The sequence below is a fragment of the Microtus oregoni genome, unplaced genomic scaffold, assembly GCF_018167655.1.
Source record: "Microtus oregoni isolate MIOR12 unplaced genomic scaffold, Mior012 000007F_ref0000211, whole genome shotgun sequence".
In the NCBI taxonomy this organism is placed as follows: Eukaryota; Metazoa; Chordata; class Mammalia; order Rodentia; family Cricetidae; genus Microtus; species Microtus oregoni.
The window spans coordinates 52,725,089-52,743,289 of record NW_024543066.1 but is presented as its reverse complement, the minus strand read 5'-3'; the positions used below and the strand labels follow the sequence as shown (position 1 = coordinate 52,743,289).

Genomic DNA, 18,201 nt, shown 5'->3' with positions numbered 1-18,201 from the left:
TCACCACACTGAATGAGTGTAATGTCTGTGAATGCAGGTGCACACGGAGGTCAGACAGCCACCTCTCTCCTTCCACCCATTATGGTATTTGGGGACTGAACAAATGGCTTTAGTGGCAAGCATTTTTGCCTACTGAACAATTTTACTGTCTCAGTAGACTTTGTTTTCTTTCAGAGACAAGAGCAGCACAGAATGGTCTCCTACTTGTTATATAGCTGTGACTCTTAGTGTGAGCAAATTTTAAGGCATTTGGAATGAGGCTAGTAAGCCTCAAGGCACACATGCTGAAGGAAACCCAACCAGTCAGATTTGTGAGTTCGAGGCCAGCCAGGTATACAGAGTTCAAGAGCTGTTATACAGAGAACCAGTCTCAAAAAAAAAAAAAAAAAAAAACCAACAACAACAACAACAAAAAAACAACCCAACAACCAACCAGCATCCCCCCACCAAAAAAGTTAGTGATCTCAATTCGTCTCCTTTGCCCCTAAGGTTTCCAGCCTCCTCTTGTATTGCTAGGATGTAGAGATGAGCCCGGAGATTGAAGAGAACACATGACAACTGTCTCAAATGACTTAGATTTAATCACTGGAAGCAAACTAAATGGAAAGCTTACAATAGAGAAGAGATACATGTCAGTGCTTTTTGCAAACCGAGATGGGACAGACTGGGGGCTGCCCCTCAACTTGATCCTTTGCAAACAAAGGTGTCCACAGTGTTCCTGGAACTCTGGCTCAGGAAACAGGAGACTGCTGGTTCTGTGCATTGAAGTCACCTTGCTCACCATTCACTCCTGGCCAGCATCTGGAGCACTGCTTTGCCGGGTCTGGTCATCACCCTTCTTCTTGTGCCCAGAGACAATGTCATCAATCCGCAGAAGCAGAACTGCAGTCTAAGAGTAAAACAGTCCAAAGAGGTCAGCTGAGAAGGAAAAGACACTGTTCTCTTTTAAATGTATCTCCTCCCACCGAATTACCATTTTATCTGGAATCTCCCCTTTTCAGAGTCTTGAATAAACAATGCAGTCCTCCCTAAGCAAGGGACGTAACTTGTGCCCTGATACAAAATGTTTTCTTATAAGCTAAAGGTAAGTAGGGAAATGGAATTCTTTGGGAGATCTTTAGGGAATACTCTGCCTTTTGTGCCCCCCCCCCCTTCCAAAGCACAGCAGTTGGTTGTCAGGACAGAAACAGCATATGGATACCTTGGGTGTCTTACCTCCACTGCTGTTTTGTATGTTTGCAGCTTCACAGCCAACGGTTCCCATATACCCAGCTCTTTCATGTCCACCAAGGTACCAGTCTCACCATTCACACCCCACGTCTCACAATTCTCCTGTGTGTGCTTGGCCTGCAGGTGGAACAAACCCATGGAGGGAGAATACAATGAAGCAAACTAGCTAGCATTAGGAAACAGACCAGCAAACAAGGCAAAGATGGAAATATTTTAAAGGAATGTACTGTAAGAAAAGCTAAGGGGTAAAGGCAAGGCTGATGGCCGCTGAGAACACCAAGGTTGACTCTAGCATACACACACCCCACACCCACATCAATGTGTGCACAAATACAAGAATACGTGTGCTTATGAGCATACACACAGGCGAGCAGGAAAAAAACAAAACAACAAAACATCTCCTTAGGCCAAACATAACTTGCCTTACCTTGGGGCAAGGTATGAGCATAGAAAAGAACTCACCCGTAGGGAGGTAAGTAGACGAATGGTACTAGCTCCACAGTTCTGGATCAAGGTGCGAGGGATGACCTCTAAAGCTTGGGCCACAGCTCTATATGGCCACTGTTCCACACCAGTCATGGCCTTAGATTTTTCTGTCAAGGCATGGGCCACAGCCATCTCCGAGGCTCCACCACCAGGCACCAACTGAGGGTCCAGGAGGACGTTTCGGCACACTTGCATGGCATCCTGGAGGTTGCGTTCTACTTCCTTGGGGAAGCAGAGAAATGGTATAGTCAGCTCAATGACTCAGAAAAATCAAGAGCATCAAATGATTTCCTGCCTGACAAGGTTTTAGCAAAGTACAAAGGAGGATAACTAAGACAACCCTTGTGACTCCTACTGGTGAAGGGCGGAAGTTACGTCCTTAAGAGGCATAACTCTGGTGGTGGTGGAGTACACCTTTAATCAGAAGGCAGATCTTTGGGAGTTCAAGGCCATCCTGGTCTACAAAGAGCTAGTTCTAGGACAGCCAGAGCTGTTACAGATAAACCCTGCCTCAGGGGGAAAAAATGGAGGCATAATTCAGAAATAGTAAGTGAGGACAGGAGGAGGCCTGCAAGAGGATTAGGGGATGGTACACCTCAAGTATGAGGTTAAGTTTTAATGTATCTCATCTCATGCTCACTAGTTACATCCTTCAGGAGACAGCATGGTACACTGCAAACTGTCTACTGCTTACCAGTAATGTAGCTTGGGAAAGGTACTTCCCCTGGAGTGGGGATGGAGGAGGGGCTGCAGAGATAGATAGATGGCTTAGTGGTTCAAGGCTCTTGCCAACAGGCCTGACAAAGCTTGATTCCTGGAACCCACGAGAGGGAACTAACTTCACAACTGTCCTCTACTTCTGTACCAGCACCACGGAATGTGCCCAATGCCATCCATGACAAACAAACATAAGATAGAAGAACGGGCGGGAACAGCAGTAGTGCAGAGTCTGTCTCAATGCTATTAACAATGGAGACCGAGTAGGAGTCCACGGGGAGCTACAAAGTGAGATCCTCTGAACCTCCCTCCCTCCCTCCCTCCCTCTCGTACCAGGACTGTAGCTCGGGTGGCAGGATGGTAAGCCTAGCAGGTGTAAAGCACCCTTAGTATCACACGAACAATGAGGTTGAAAATGCCTAAAGCTTTTTACCAAATCGAGGAAGGCTGGAGGTCCAGATGTCAGTCATCCTCAGCTACACAGGAGTTTCAAGAACCCCACCCAGGGTGGTAAGGGTAGGATTTATAGTCACCGACCCATTAAGAAGAAATTTTTTGTTTGCAATCAGGGCCTATGTCGCCCTTTCTGTCCTAGAATAAAGTAAGTCGACCAGGCTGGTCTTGAACAAACCAACAGAGATCCACCGACCTTTGCCTCTGGAGTGCTGGAATTAAAGGTGTTCACATCTGGTCTGTTCTTATTTACTGTTGTATGGGTTTTGTTATTGTTTTTTCAAGACAGCTCTGTCTGTCCTGGAACTCACTCTGTACACCAGGCTGGCCTCAAATTCAGAGATCCACCTGTCTCTGCCTCCCTCTTAATCCCTCTGCTGGGATTAAGGGCCACTTTTTTTTTTTCCATTTAAAAAAGACAGGATAGGCCTCACATTTTCAAATTTCCACTGATCTTTCTGCCTCAGCTGGGATCACAGGTATGAGCTACTACACTACACTTCCAAATCACAGCAGCTAAGTAGGTAACAAGATCACTAGTTTGTGTCCAAACTATGCCTATCTCTCCCTGTCATCTCGCCTTTAAGATGAGGTTGGCCTCATAGTCTGTACGCAGGAGTAAGCCATACTTCCAATCTACCACCATGCCTGGTTCATGTGGTGCTAGAGTCAGAACCCAGCACTTAATGTTCTTTTAACCTCACCATCAAGTGAGTGGTTCCGATCCTTTACACGTTTATGCAGACATGCAGTCACAGGCCAAAGGATCATGAACTGAAATTAAAAACTGCTAAAATAAATATTTTTTTCCTTTTCAAGTTTGCTACTGTGGTGAAAAGCTCAGGATGGAACAATATCCTTTCCTTGCTTACACCAAGGCTCACTCACCGAGAGTATCTCCTTGCTGGCTCCTCTAAGAAGAATGGTGCAGGCCTTGGGGTCTTTGCACTCAGTGATGAATGTGAAGTACTCATCTCCAATCTTCTTGATTTCCAATAGGCCCGCGCCTGTACCAACATCTTCTTCTCGCAGTTCCTCTGGTCGGCTGACTATCCGTGCCCCACAGGCTCTAGTGGATGAAGAAGGAGAGGATATGATTTCAGATGCTTTTTTTATCCATCTGTAGTCTACAGTCTGTGATTAGAATGAAGTAAATTATTAGAATTACTCAAGTGGTCTAGACTGACAAGTGGAAAAAGTTTTAAATGCACACAGGCCAAGTTTTTCGAGGCAGGGTGTCTTTGTAGCTTTGAAGCCTGTCCTGGCACTCGCTCTGTAAACCAGGCTGGCCTCGAACTCACAGAGACACACTTGCCTCTGCCTCCCAAGTGCTGGAATTAAAGGTGAGCGCTACCACCATCCAGCCAAGTTTCTCAAAATAAGGCTTTAGTAATAAAATTATACACACACAGCAACCATTCGCTAGTAAAACCAGGCGTAGCTGGATCCAAGTATAATTTTTTTTGATAAAGTATATATGTACATATGTACATATCTAACATGTACGTATATACATATATATACAATGGTGAGTTCTCGGTATAACTCAGCTGAGTCTTAATGCCTATAAATAAGGTTGATTCAAAGAGGGCCATGAGGGCTGGAGAGATGGCTCAGCAGTTAAGAGCATTGCCTGCTCTTCCAAAGGTCTTGAGTTCAATTCCCAGCAACCACATGGTAGCTTACAAGCATCTGTAATGAGGTCTGGTGCCCTCTTTTGGCCGGCCTGCAGGCATACACACAGACAGAATAGTGCATATATAATAAGTAAAAAAAAAAAAAAAAAAAAAGAAAGAAAAAGAAAAGAAAAAAGAGGGCCATGAGATGGCTCAGCAGGTAGCACACTTCCCACACAAGCCTTACATCCTGAGTTCAATACCTGGAGCCAACAGACTCACAAAGCTGTCCTCTAACCTCCACATGCGCATTGTGGTATACCCATGTACATCACACAAATACAAAGGAATGAAAAAGACTGTACTAAAAAGACTCCAAAGTCAAGGAGCAACAATCTGAGGAAAAGTTAAGATACACACTGTGGCAGTTTGAATGTCACTGGCCCTCATAACCTCATAGGGAGTAGTACTATTAGGAGATGTGGTTTTGCTGGAGTGGGTGTGACTGAGGGGTGGCCTTTGAGGTTTCCTATGCTCAGGATACCTCCGTGTTCAGTCCATTTCCCGCTACCTGACACACCTGTCAATATACCGCCATGCTCCTCATTATGATGATAAAGGACTGAACCTCAGAAACTGTAAGCAAGCCACCCCAATTAAATGCTTGCTTTTTTTTTTTTTTTTTGGTTTTTTCGAGACAGGGTTTCTCTGTAGCTTTGGAGCCTGTCCTGGAACTAGGTCTTGTAGACCAGGCTGGTCTCGAACTCACAGAGATCCGCCTGCCTCTGCCTCCCGAGTGCTGGGATTAAAGGCATGCGCCACCACCGCCTGGCCTAAATGCTTTCTTTTTAAGAGTTGCTGTGGTCATGGTGCTGAGAGCAACAGAAACCCTAAGACACACATCTACAATTCTAGAACAGGAAGTTGAAGCAGGAGGATTGTGGGTTCAAGTCCAGCTTGGAATCCAAGACTAGCATAGATTATAAACATGGCCAATTTTAATAAATGTAAACAAATTTTGCTTTTGAAATAGTCTCTTTTAATCCAGGCTGGCCTCTAATGTCTAGCCTGGTCAACTCAACTCACAAGTGTAAGGTTACAGGTGTGTAGCAGTGCCCAGCAGGACCACATTGGTTCTTCTAATCTGTCTGGAGCTCAGACATCTATCTGCCTCTGCCTCTCAAGTGACTATAGCACTAAACCCAGCTTAGGACTTTTCTTTTTCTTTTTTGTTTTTACGAGACAGTTTCTCTATTTAGCTCTGGCTGTCCTGGAACTTGTTCTATAGACCAGGCTGGCCTCAAACTCAAGCCACCAACTCCTAATTTATATGGACAACTCTTCTTTAAAAAAAAAAAAAAAAAAAAAAACAAACTTATGGGCATTAGTGTTTTGTCTGCATGTATGATTGTTGAGGATTTCAGATCTTGGAGTTATAGACAGTTGTGAGCAGCCATGTAGGTACTGGGATTTGAATCTGGATCGAGTCAGTGCTCTTAACCACTGAGCCATCTCTCCAGTCCCTTGATGACACTTCTTAATCGCCATTCTTTCTCTAAACTTATGGGCAAACAAAGACAACTAAATATACATATACTATGTCTCGAACCATTTTGGAACAAGCAGACAAAGTCAACTTGGATTTATGCTAATGTGCCTGTGCGTGGTATCTCTCCCAAACTCTATCTTCTAAAGCCTGCCTTCCTCCCTCTCGGTTTTTCGAGACATGGTTTCTCTTGTAGCTTTGGAGCCTGTCCTGGAACTAGCACTGGCCTCGAACTCAAGATCAGCCTTGCCTCTGCCTCCCGAGTGCTGGCATTAAAGGTGTGCACCACCACCGCCCGGCTGAGAAAACTTTTTGATAAGCAGTAATATCCTCTATCATTTCAATCAATGACTATACTATGCAGCAAAAAAAAAAAAAAAAGAGAGAGAGAGAGAAGAAAGAAAGAGAAATACTGCCTACCTTTAGCTGGTTTACTTACCTAGCAATGCGATTATTGTCTGTCTTCCGAACTCTGCGAATGGCTGTGACATTGGCCCGCATGAGGTAGTGCTGAGCTAAATCTGAAAGTTGAGGAAAGCGTCAGCCAGATCCCCGAACTCCAGACTCCAAAATAGTTTTATCCCTAAAGTAGTATTCTGAACAGCACATGACGCGCTTTGTTTTTATTTTCTCGAGACAGGGTTTCTCTGTGTAGCCCTGGCTGTCCTGGAACTAGCTCTTGTAGACCAGGCTGACCACGTGATGTGTCTTTACCAATTTGAGGGATAAAACCAAACCAAAGCCACCCACTCTCTTCTACCTCAAAAGGCAGGCTTGAGAGGCAAATGGAGCCTTACCTGAAATGCCCTTCTCTGTGATGACCACATCAGGCTTCAGCTGGATAATGTCCTCACACAACTGCTGGATGTACTCTTCTTCCATCTGCAGGATTCGGGTGAAATCCTCCTCTCGTGTAATCTCAATGTCAGTCTGTGAGTGAAGACAAGGTGACAAAGCTGGAGAGATGACTCAGAGCTCAAGAGCAAATACTGCTCACAGCTGCCTGTTAATTCCAGCCCTAGGGGACCCGACACCCTCTTCTGGATTGCATTCAGACGCAATGTTCCCCAGACCTCTATGTGCACATCCAAGCACAACACACAAAACTTCCAGGCTGATGAAGCTATTCAAGTGTTATCTCAATAACTGTCCTCCCTCCATCCAGCCCAGAAATTATGAATCTGAATGTTGAAACTTCACACCCATGTAACCAGGTGTAACTTTATTTACTAGTTAGTGTGCATGAATATTTTAGGTTGATTCATCTCCCCCACTTGTGAATTTTTGGGACATACCCGCTAATCTCATTCTCAGCCTAAATGCTGGGATTACAGGTGTAAGCAACCATGTCCCTGAATTAACTTGATTCTTGTTTCCAATCATTAGTAAGATCCACTGACACCGGGTGGTGGAGATGCATGTCTTTAGTCCCAGCACTTGAGAGGCAGGTGAATCTCTATGAGTTCCAAGGCCAGCCTGGTCTACAAAGCGAGTTCCAGGACAGCCAAGGCTACACAGAAAAACCCTGTCTCAAAAAAAAAAAAAAAAAAAAAGAAGAAGATTCACTGGCTTAAAACCTATAAGTCTCTATACTTCGCAAATTCCCTTTAGTGGTAAAAATTAAAGAACTCAGGCCATAGGTGCTCCTTATACATTTGAAGACATGGCACACTTTAATCGAGAGGCACATGCAGGCGGATCTCTATGAGTTTGAGGCCAGTGTGGTCTACAGAGCGAGTCCCAGGACAGGTTCGAAAGCTACCAAGAAACCCTGTCTTACAATCAATCAAGCAATCAATCCCCAAACTAAAGTCCTACAGAGCTAGGTTTAAAATGTGCCAAAGTCAAAGGAGAAAAGTGAATAAATGTGCTGTGAGGCTGGTCCTGAACCAAGCGATCCTCCTGCCTCATTCACTTTCCTAATTAGACAGGACTGTAGGCACACGTCTGTATCCACATGTCTGATGCAGTTTTAGTAATGCAGGAGTGATTTTTTGGGGGGAAATAAAGCAATATCAAACTATTTTTAAGAACTACTGTAAAAAATCAGTGGTAACAAGTATACAGGACAACAAATGGCAGCAAGCACACAACTTTATTGTCACTTTTCCATATTAAGTCAAGAGCCCACTTTAAAACACATGCGCAATTTAATTCCAGTATCTGGGAGACAGGGGCAGGCGGACTGGATCTGTTAGTTCGAAGCCAACCTGGTCTACAAATGTGGATTTCAGGATAACCAGAACTATGTAAAGAGAACCTGTTTCAGAAAAACAAAAGGCTCCACAAGCTGGGACTCTTACCTGGCTTTCTCCTTTCTTGTACTCCAGAGAAGAATCCAGTAGCACAATTCGAGGGTTCTTGATATAGCGGCGCATTCGTGGATGGGTTACATCCTTGTTAATCATTACTCCACGTAAGACACACGAGTCTTCAATGATGCCACCAGGAATCTGAGCCAAGGAAGATTTACTTCACTACATAATCAAGAGGCAGTAGCTGGGACTAGGATACATCATATAGCATTTGTTTTCCTGGGTCTACCTCAGCAACACACACAAACCTCAAACCCATTTCCATATTTGCTTCTTTCCTAAATGACTGTTTCAAGATTCCAGGATATCTTTCTTCCATGAAGCTCAAACACAAAATAACAAGTGGGTAGGCAGTGACGGGCTTGCTTAAGTTTTGTCGAAACAGAAAAGCTTTGTGCTTTATTTGCAATTGTTAGGGCCAATCTTGGCTGTAAACTTTAGCTGGAATCAACTAAAACCCAAGGAGTTGGCACATCTGTGAAGGACTTTTCTTGATTGGATTATTAGGCAGAAAAGACCCACCCTAAATCTGGGCCACACCTTTGGTGGAGGCAACATAAAAGCCTTTGTTGTTTGCTTGCTCATTCCCACGGACGTCTGCCCCGCTGCTGTGGCATTAGAGACTCCTTTGGGAGTCCAAAGAGACTGAAGACCAGCTGAGACAATCAGCCTAGTGGACTCAAATACCCGACTCGTAGCTTCTCTGTCAGGAGACAGTCACTGTTGGAACGGTCGCTCAATAAAGCCCCTGTAATATTTATTTTGCTAAGTGCTGCTCTCTAGAAAACCCTGATTAGCGGTTTGCCTGCATATATGTGTATATCTGTGTGTATTTTGACCCTCAGAGGTCAAAAGAGGAACTCGGGTTCTCTGGAACTGGAGTTACGGATGGCTGTGAGACACCATGTGGGTGCTGGAATTCACGCATGGGTCCTCTGCATGAACAGTAAGGGCTCTTAACTACTGAGCCATTTCTACAGCTCCAGCACTCACAAAATTTATATCCTCACTGATGACTAATATTTACATGCATCAATATGAACATACCAAGGTATTCCTTACCCTTGGTAAACCTTGAGTATGGGAGGCAGTGAAGGCAGCAAAAATTATTTTAGGAATTCTTCCTCGATACTCTTAGGTTTTTATTTCCCAGGCTCTCAGTCTGTCCAGTTCTCCTTTCTGGTTCTAACTAAAGAAAGACCCCTCCTCTGAAGTGGAGTGACCATGCCAGATAGTTCACTCTCAGGCACACACTGGACAGCTCACCTTCTCCACCCTTGCATACTTTTTGATGTCAATTTCCTTTCGGCCATTCTCTTCAAACTGCACAGTCTTGACAGCATCCAGGGCAATATTGCATGCCAAAGAGGACCACCGACTGATGACTTTTGTAGTGATAGAGCTATTGATGATGTTCAGCATCATGTCACGGTTATTAACATCAACAGGGGTACTGGAAAAAGAAACACAGGTAACATGTTCGCAGTAACCATAAAATGTTTAACACAGTACCTCAGAGAGTACCTGTGTTTTACGACGCCTACCATTTGTAACTAAAATTCTCAAATTAAGTGAAGGTTAACAGTCATACACATTTTGTTTACAAGGTTTTGGTTTTGTTGTATGCGTATTTTGGAGTTTCTCTGTGTAGCCCTAGCTGTCCTGGAATTCACTTTGAGATATACCAGGTTCCTCTGCCTCCCCAGTGAGCGAACTAAAGGCAAGCACCACCACTCCCTGTTTTTTTTTTTTGAGGCAGGGTCTCTCTCTGTAGCTCTCTGGTTGTTCTCAAACCAGACTGGTCTTAAACTAACAGAGATCCACCTTCCTCTACTTCCCATTATTTTTGGGTTTTTTGAGACAGGGTATCCCTGTGTATCCTAGTAATAGGATTAAAGGCTTATAACTTCCTTCCCCACCCACCCAGACAGGGTTTCTCTGTGTAACAGCCCTGGGTGTCCTAGAACTTACTCTGTATCACGTACTTTTATACTTCCTATATTGTACTATTAGCACCAAGCAAATATAAACTATTAATTCTCTAGATTCAAGCATCATTTTCAGGTGTGGCCCTCATTTTAATGGAAAGCTGCTGGCTGTTATCTTCACAGCACAGAGCACTGAATTAGCTGTACGCATACATGATAGTAGGACATTTTAATACTAAGTCTTGAATTAACCCTAACAACTCACTGCTTATGCTCCTTAGTGGACTCTAGTATCTAGGAAGACAGGCCTATCTTAAAATACACTTTGCATGGCAGCTATAACATTTTTCTCTTGGTATGTGCATGTGGTGTGTGTAAAGAACAGAAATCTGGCCGGGAGGTGGTGACGCTCGCCTTTAATCCCAGCACTCGGGAGGCAGAGGCAGGTGGATCTCTGTGAGTTCGAGACCAGCCTGGTCTACAAGAGCTAGTTCCAGGACAGGCTCCAAAACCACAGAGAAACCCTGTCTCGAAAAACCAAAAAGAACAGAAATCTGAACATCACATGTCATCCTCAACCATTCTCCACATTATTATTTGAAGATTCTGGTATTTCACCGAACCTAGAGTTTGCCAACAGACTAACCCCAGGAACCCTCATGTTTCCACCTTCCCAACACTTTTTTTTTCTGTAAAACTGTGGTGGTGGTGGTGGTGGTGGGGGCTGAGAGATGGCTCAGAGGGTAAGAGCACTCACTGGCTGTTCTTCCGGAGGTCCCGAGTTCAATTCCCAGCAACTACATGGTGGCTCACAACCATCTGTAATGAGACCTGGTGCCTTCCTTGCCAGCATTGTATGCTTAATAAATAAATAAATCAAAAAAAAACAAAAAAAACTGTTTGTGATATGTGTGTGCATAGAGGACTTATGTGTGAGGTCAGAGGACAACTTTGTGGAGTGCTTCCTTTACATGGGTTCCAAGTATGAAACCTGGATAATTGATATTCCTTTTAATATTTATATACTTTGAGTTATTTTTCTTTCTTTCTTTCTCTTTTTATTTTTGGTTTTTCAAGACATGGTTTCTCTGTGGTTTTGGAGCCTGTCCTGGAACTAGCTTTTGTAGACCACGCTGGTCTCGAACTCACAGTGATCTGCCTGCCTCTGCCTCCCGAGTGCTGGGATTAAAGGCGTGCACCACCACCGCCCGGCTGAATTATTTTTCTAAAACACAAACTTCTCCTCCACTTTGACTCCACTTCTTACTATATAAAGCCAGAGAGAAAGTCACTGTGAGCATGTGTGTGAGCACGAGCACGTGTGCTGTCTAAGAACAGAACACTCAACCTAAGCCTCCCACACTATTCATTTCCAGTCCTGCTCCATACCTGATTTTCTTCAGGGTGTTGATCATATCCTCCAGTGCCATGCGGTAAGCACTGATCACCACTGTTGGGTGCATCTGCTGCTCTAGAAAGTGCTCAGCCACAGACAGCATTTCTCCCGCTGTAAACAAGGACACAACCATCATGGCAGTGTATTTCAAAGTACCAGAAGATGAAGGCAATTAATTTCCTTATGCTTGCATGGATATTTTGTCTGCACGTATATATAGGTACCATAAGTATGCCTAGTGCCTGAGGATGCTAGAAGAGATCAGATCCCCTGGGACTGGACTTATAGACAGCACCTAGCTTCTATGTGTGCTGGGAATTGAACCCTGGAGCTCTCTCTGCAAGAGCAGTTAGTGCTCTTAACTGCTGAGTCACCCCTACCCGCACACACGTTGTTTTTAATTTCCTCCTCCAACCTTCCACTTTCCTCTCACCGAGAATAATTACTGATGTGGTCCCATCTCCAACCTCTTCATCCTGGGTCCTGCTAATTTCAATCATAGACTTGGCTGCTGGGTGTTGGACTTGAATCTGAAAGAAAAATGAACCAAGACTACTCAGAAGATTGAAAAAAAAAAAAAGATAACAAGAAAACCCCAAAACTTACTTATTTTGTTTTTGTTTGTATGTGGTTATATGTAGACCACAGTTAGCCTGTAGAGGACAGGGACAACTTGTGGTAACTGTCTGGCTCTTTTTTTAAATTTATGTAAAAAAAAAATAAATAAACTATCTTTTTTCATTTTACATACCAATCCCAGTTTCCACTCCCTCCCCCCTGGCTATCTCCTTCCACCTGTGGATGCTGGGGGCTGAACACAGGTTGTCAGGCGTGGCAGCACCCATCGTGCCACATCTCAAAGACCACTTAGTTTGGCCCTAACTCTTGAGCTTCTACTTCCATACACACTGCCTTCCCCTTTGTTTTACAGGCCAGGTGTGTTAGCGCATGTTTTTAATCTCAGAAGTGATAGGTAAAGGTTAGTGGATCTCTCTAAATTCTAGATCAAGGACACCTATATATAGCAAGCTCCAGGTCAGCCAAGGCTACATAGTTGAGACCCTGACTCCAAATACAAAAACCAAAACCTCTCCAGGTGCTCAAGAGTTGCTCAATGGTGAAAGGTGCTCACTGGTCTTCCAGAGAACCCACCCAAGTTCAGTCCCTAGCACCAGTGTTAGGGCTCACAGCCAAGTGAGGCTCTACCTCTAGAACTCATTCCCACTGGGGGGTCACATACCACATATCCACATTATGATTCCTAACAGTGGCAAAGTTACAGTTATAAAGTAGCAATAAAAATAATTTTATGGTTGGGGTCACCACAAAATGAGGAATTCTATTAGAAGGGTCGCAGCATTAGGAAAGCTGAGAACAGAATCACTGTTCTGTAAGATTCTATACCCTATTCTGGTCCATGGGCAGGCACACAGACACACAGTGGTGCCCCCCCCCCCCCCCCCATCTTAAGCACTTTTCCAAGTTCTCCTTTTGTAGGAAAAGCATCCCTGAGAACTCAAGCATTAACACTTCTTGAGGACAGAGCAGTTTCTCCAGCTCAGTACTGCAAGCACCATAGTGGCTGAACTGTGTGTCCCCTGGAGATCCTAAACGCTTAGACATGGGATTGTGGCTTTACTTGAAGAAGGTCTTTGTAGAAGTATTCAAGTTAAAACGATGCCATACTGGTTTAAGGGGAGTCCCACTGGTGTTGTAACACATACAGGAGACACCAGAATTATATGATGAAACAGAGATCCTGGGTTTACAAAGCAAAGGAATAAGAAATACTATTAAAAGCTAGAAACAATAAAGGATTCTTCCTTAATCTTCAGAACCAGGCCCCACAGACACCTTGATTTCATAGTTGCAGCCTTGGTCCACAGGAAGTTAAGTTTCTGGTGCTTCCCCTAGTCCCCCTTTTTTTGGGGCTGGAAATTGAATCTAAGACCTTCCACATGAAAGAGATGTACTCCAATACAGAGGTTCATATTCTAGCCCCCAGGTTTTGTTTGTAAGACAAGTTATTGATACACAGCCCAGGCTGTTCTCAAACTCTCAATTCTTCTGCCTCAGTTCCTGAACGCTGGGATAACAGGTACACACCACACCTGGAGTTTCCATTTTTAAGCCAGCTATACTAGACTAGCCAGGCATAATGGCCCACATCTATAATCCCAGCATTTACAATCCCAAGGTTGATCTCAAATTCCCAATCCTCCTACCTTTATCCCCTAAATGTGAAGGTTACATGTACACTGTCATACTTGATAGCCCTTGGATTTCAGAGTTATACAGCCTCTACGGCCTAGGGTGACCCTGAACTCATGATCCTACTTCTACCAATGCTGGGATTAGGAGCGTACAACACCACGCCAAGGTTTACGTGTCTGAACAAGCTCTGGGTATTTATAAAAATTTCAGAAAAGGGAGTGAGAAAAATGGAAAGACAACAATAAAAACAAAAGCACACACCTCTCGAAGAATGGCATTGCCATCGTTGGTCATCACGATGCCTCCCATTGGGTCCAAAAGCATCTAAGAAAAAGCAAAAGTGGGGAACTAGAAAAAGACAAGATCTTTTGAGTAAATTGGGAGCATGGGGTTCTTGGGAGAGGGTAGAAAGGGAGGGGAAAGGCAGGGAGGGGAGCAGAGAAAATGTAGAGCTCAATACAAATCAATTAAAAGAAAGGAAGAAAACGCAAAAGTCTCAGACATAACAAAAAAGGAGGACTTGGAGTTTGAATTCCAATAAAAGAAAGTCCAACCTTCATCATAGATTTAGGTCCCAAACATGTCCGGATGATGTCTGCAATTGTCTGTTGGTAAGGAAACACAAAACAGAAAGTACAAATCAGAAAACACTGTGATTTGGAGAATAACAGACAAAACCAGTACTTTGTTTTAAACAGGGTCTCACTAGTATCTCTGGCTGGTCTTGAATTTAGAGATGCTTTCGCTTCTCAAGTGATGGGATTATAGGCGTGCTCCACCATGCCCAGTTCTGACTAGTGTTTTGCCTGCATACATGTTTGTGTACCAGATGCAAGTCTGGTGGCCATAGAGGCCTGAAGAGCACGCTGGATCCCATGAAACTAGAACTGGAGTCACAGGAGTTTTGTGAGCTACCATCTAGGTTTGAGAAATGAAATTTGTCTTCTAGCCGGGCAGTGGTGGCGCACGCCTTTAATCCCAGCACTTGGGAGGCAGAGGCAGGCGTATCTCTGTGAGTTCGAGACCAACCTGGTCTACAAGAGCTAGTTCCAGGACAGGCTCCAAAGCTACAGAGAAACCCTGTCTCGAAAAACCAAAAAAAAAAAAAAGAAATTTGTCTTCTACAAGAGCAAATGCTCTGAACTGCTGAGCCAACACTCCAGCCAGTCAGTTTTAACAATGACACTTGACAATAAGGATGGCAACTATTTTACACACAGCAATGAATGACCTCTCTTTCACACACAGCGTGTGCAAGGCCTACTAGTTTTAATGTCCTTAGAGCTCAGCCTTAATATTTTCACTGACAGCGGCCTCCAGGCCACCTAAAATCAAGTCTTGTACTCACTCAAGAGATATTTACTTGGGAGACAGAGGCAACAAAGGGGGCAGGGGCGGGTCTGGAGAGAGGACTGGTTGCTCTTCTGGAGGATCCAGATCCGAGTTCCAGCACCCACATGGCTCACTCTCACAACAATCTGTGACTCCAGGTTCAGGGGATCCGCCCACCTCTTCTAGCCTTCTTGTACGCCAGGAATGCACATGATACACATACATGCACGCATACATACATATATATGCACATGATACACACACATACATGCACGCAGCTTATAAAATCTCCCTCCCCATACCACCACCAAGGAAATGCCTTGAAAAAGCAATTTTGCCTTTGCTTAATTGTATCCTCTGAAGGCAGATCCACAGAAAGCTTATATCACAAATTCAGAACAAACTCATACAAACACTGAAAATGTGTGCTACCTTGGCAGCATTGATATTTCCAGACTGAACTTTTCTTCCAGATTCACGCTTTGTATTCTGACCTAGAACAGATATAAACACATGTCAACGGCCCAGCATACACAAGCAATTCATTTCCCACCTTAAGAGAAAATGTTTACATTTTAAAATCTGTGTATGTATGTATGTGTATGTCAGGTGCACAAACACTCGTCAGTGTGGAGGTCACATAACAGGGTTCAGGAGTTGACTATCACATGTGTGCCAGGGTTAATCCTTGTTATCAAAGCCAGGTGTGGTGAAGCATGCCTTTAATTTCAGTGCTAAGAAGGCAGAATCAGGAGGATCTCTGTGAGTTGGAGGTCAGTCTGGTCTCCCTAGAGAGAATTTGTCTCAAATGAAACAAAAGCAACAAAACACATCTCTGGCTATTAGGCTTGGTGGCAGGTGCCTTTTTTACCTAATGAGTTAGTTATCCCACCAAACCTATTTAACAACTTTTTTTTTTTTTTTTTTGGATTTTTCGAGACAGGGTTTCTCTGTAGCTTTTGGTTCCTGTCCTGGAACTATCTCTTGTAGACCAGGCTGGCCTCGAACTCCCAGAGATCCGCCTGCCTCTGTCTCCCAAGTGCTGGGATTAAAGGCGTGCGCCACCACCGCCCGGCTATTTAACAACTTTTTAAAATAAAAATAAATACAAAGATTTTCGATTTTGAAGACCAGAAAACTGTTTAGGGCTAGGCACTGGAGAGACAGAATCCAAGGCCAGCCTGATCTATAAAAACTTGCGTAGGGGCTGGAGAGATGGCTCAGTAGATAAAAGCAGGAGAGGCTCTTGCAGAGGACCCTGGGTCAATTTCCAGCACTAACTAACATGGCAGCTCACAACCAGTGCCAGGGGATGTGATGCCCTCTTATAGTGTCTGCAGGCACACAGATATATATGCAGGCAAAATACACATAAAATGAATAAAATTAAAAACAAACCTAGAAACTGCTTATATGTACCCTTTAGCTCTTTACTTCTCAATTTTAGCCCCTGGTACATAAAGATATAACCTGGAATACTTCAATTTCAGAATCCTGATCAATACTCTCCTGTAGGCTCACATATTTCCAGCGGGGATTCATGCCTAAGGATGGGGAGCGAAGTGAGGCAAGTGCACATCCCTCACCAACTCCTGGGAAGAGAAGCCATAGTCTCAAAGATTAGTGACCAAGAAAGCCTGGTTGCGAGGCTGGAACCATTTGGTTCAGTGTTTAAGAAAATCTGGCTGCTCTGCCAGGATCCAGGTTCGATTCCCAGGCACCCATCGTGGCTCACAACTGCAGTTCCAGGGGATGTGATGCCTTCTTTTGGTCCCCACAGGCACGAGACACTTATGTGGTACGCAGACACACGTGCAAGAAAAACACCCATACACATAAAGACAGAAAAAAGAAAACCACCCAACACACACGATGTACCCAAAGAAAATTTAATTCCCAAGGAATCTCACGCTAGAATAAGACGGGAAACTTGTCTCGCAGGAGAGGAGAGCAGTGACCCTTATGCCTCTGGTCTGATGCTTGAGTTTAAGCCCAAGGACTTGTCTGTGGGTGGGTGGGAAGGGTGGTGTCACCGAACCCCTTTGTGACCATATCGAATAATAATCTTTTTCTGTTTTTCTATTTACTATGTTTAACTAGTCAAACCTGGCTTAACAGCTCCCCTAACAGAAAAGGCACTGGTGCTCTTTACTCAAGCAATGAATGGCATTTCCTAAAGGGGAAAGAAAACCAAGAGGAATTGGAGGAACTTAACTAGTTGAGGCAAGGCGTGCCACTTCCGAACAAGCGTCGCTGAATGGCCGCTACCGCCAAGATGCTACTTGCGATCTGCCAGTAAAGGCAGCTTTACTTTACCAACTTAACTCCCAATCCTTTAAAGAACTACTACAGCCTACTAATACTGACGTTAAAGCACGGATTAAGCGATTTGTTCTAGGTCAAGCCGCTAAGGGATGGACCCAGGATGAGGCAAGGCCTAACGTTAAGAATGATTATTCCCAAACTACATGCCGGAAATCATGCTGGAAAGGACACGGGGGCGTGGAGGGTGGCGGCTAAAGAATGGAACGCGAGTGGGATGGAGCACACGTAAAGATGAGCGACTCCAAGAGCGTAAAGGCATTTTGTCAAAGGAGGGCGACGGGAGCTGATAGGAGAGAAAAACCAGAGAAGGCGCTTCCAAAACGACAAGGCGGTTGGAAGATACGGGGGGGGAGGGGGGGGCGAGTCATGGCGGGACGGAGCTGGGCAACCCAGGCCAGCGTGGGGGAAGAGGGGCGGAGGAAACCACCGCCTCCCTGAACTCACTGAGCACGAGCACTGGACGGTGGCCCATCATGGCGGCACGATGCGGAGCCGAGGACCCAGAGCTGGGGGAACCGGCAGAACCTTCTGGAGAGAAGAGCAGCGGAGAAAACGCTGCCTCCTCGGGACTGACACAGAAACATGCTACCATCTGAAGGGCCGCCAATCACTAACCTCACTTTATTGGTTGGCAGGAACATAC

At 44.6% G+C, this 18,201-nt stretch overlaps 1 protein-coding gene across 1 annotated transcript; it reads right to left on the bottom strand.

Moving 5' to 3' along the window:
* Positions 1-563: 563 nt before the first annotated feature.
* Positions 564-18,155, bottom strand: Cct3 (chaperonin containing TCP1 subunit 3). The gene is made up of 14 exons (XM_041655718.1): positions 18,003-18,155; positions 15,666-15,727; positions 14,456-14,506; positions 14,163-14,225; positions 12,121-12,217; positions 11,681-11,798; positions 9,630-9,816; positions 8,352-8,501; positions 6,846-6,978; positions 6,488-6,569; positions 3,775-3,955; positions 1,693-1,938; positions 1,216-1,347; positions 564-889 (listed from the first exon to the last, which is right to left on the bottom strand). Exons 1-14 carry the CDS (start codon positions 18,148-18,150, stop codon positions 785-787), a joined length of 1,755 nt encoding a protein of 584 aa, XP_041511652.1. The 5' UTR covers positions 18,151-18,155; the 3' UTR covers positions 564-784.
* Between the last annotated feature and the right edge of the window lie 46 nt (positions 18,156-18,201).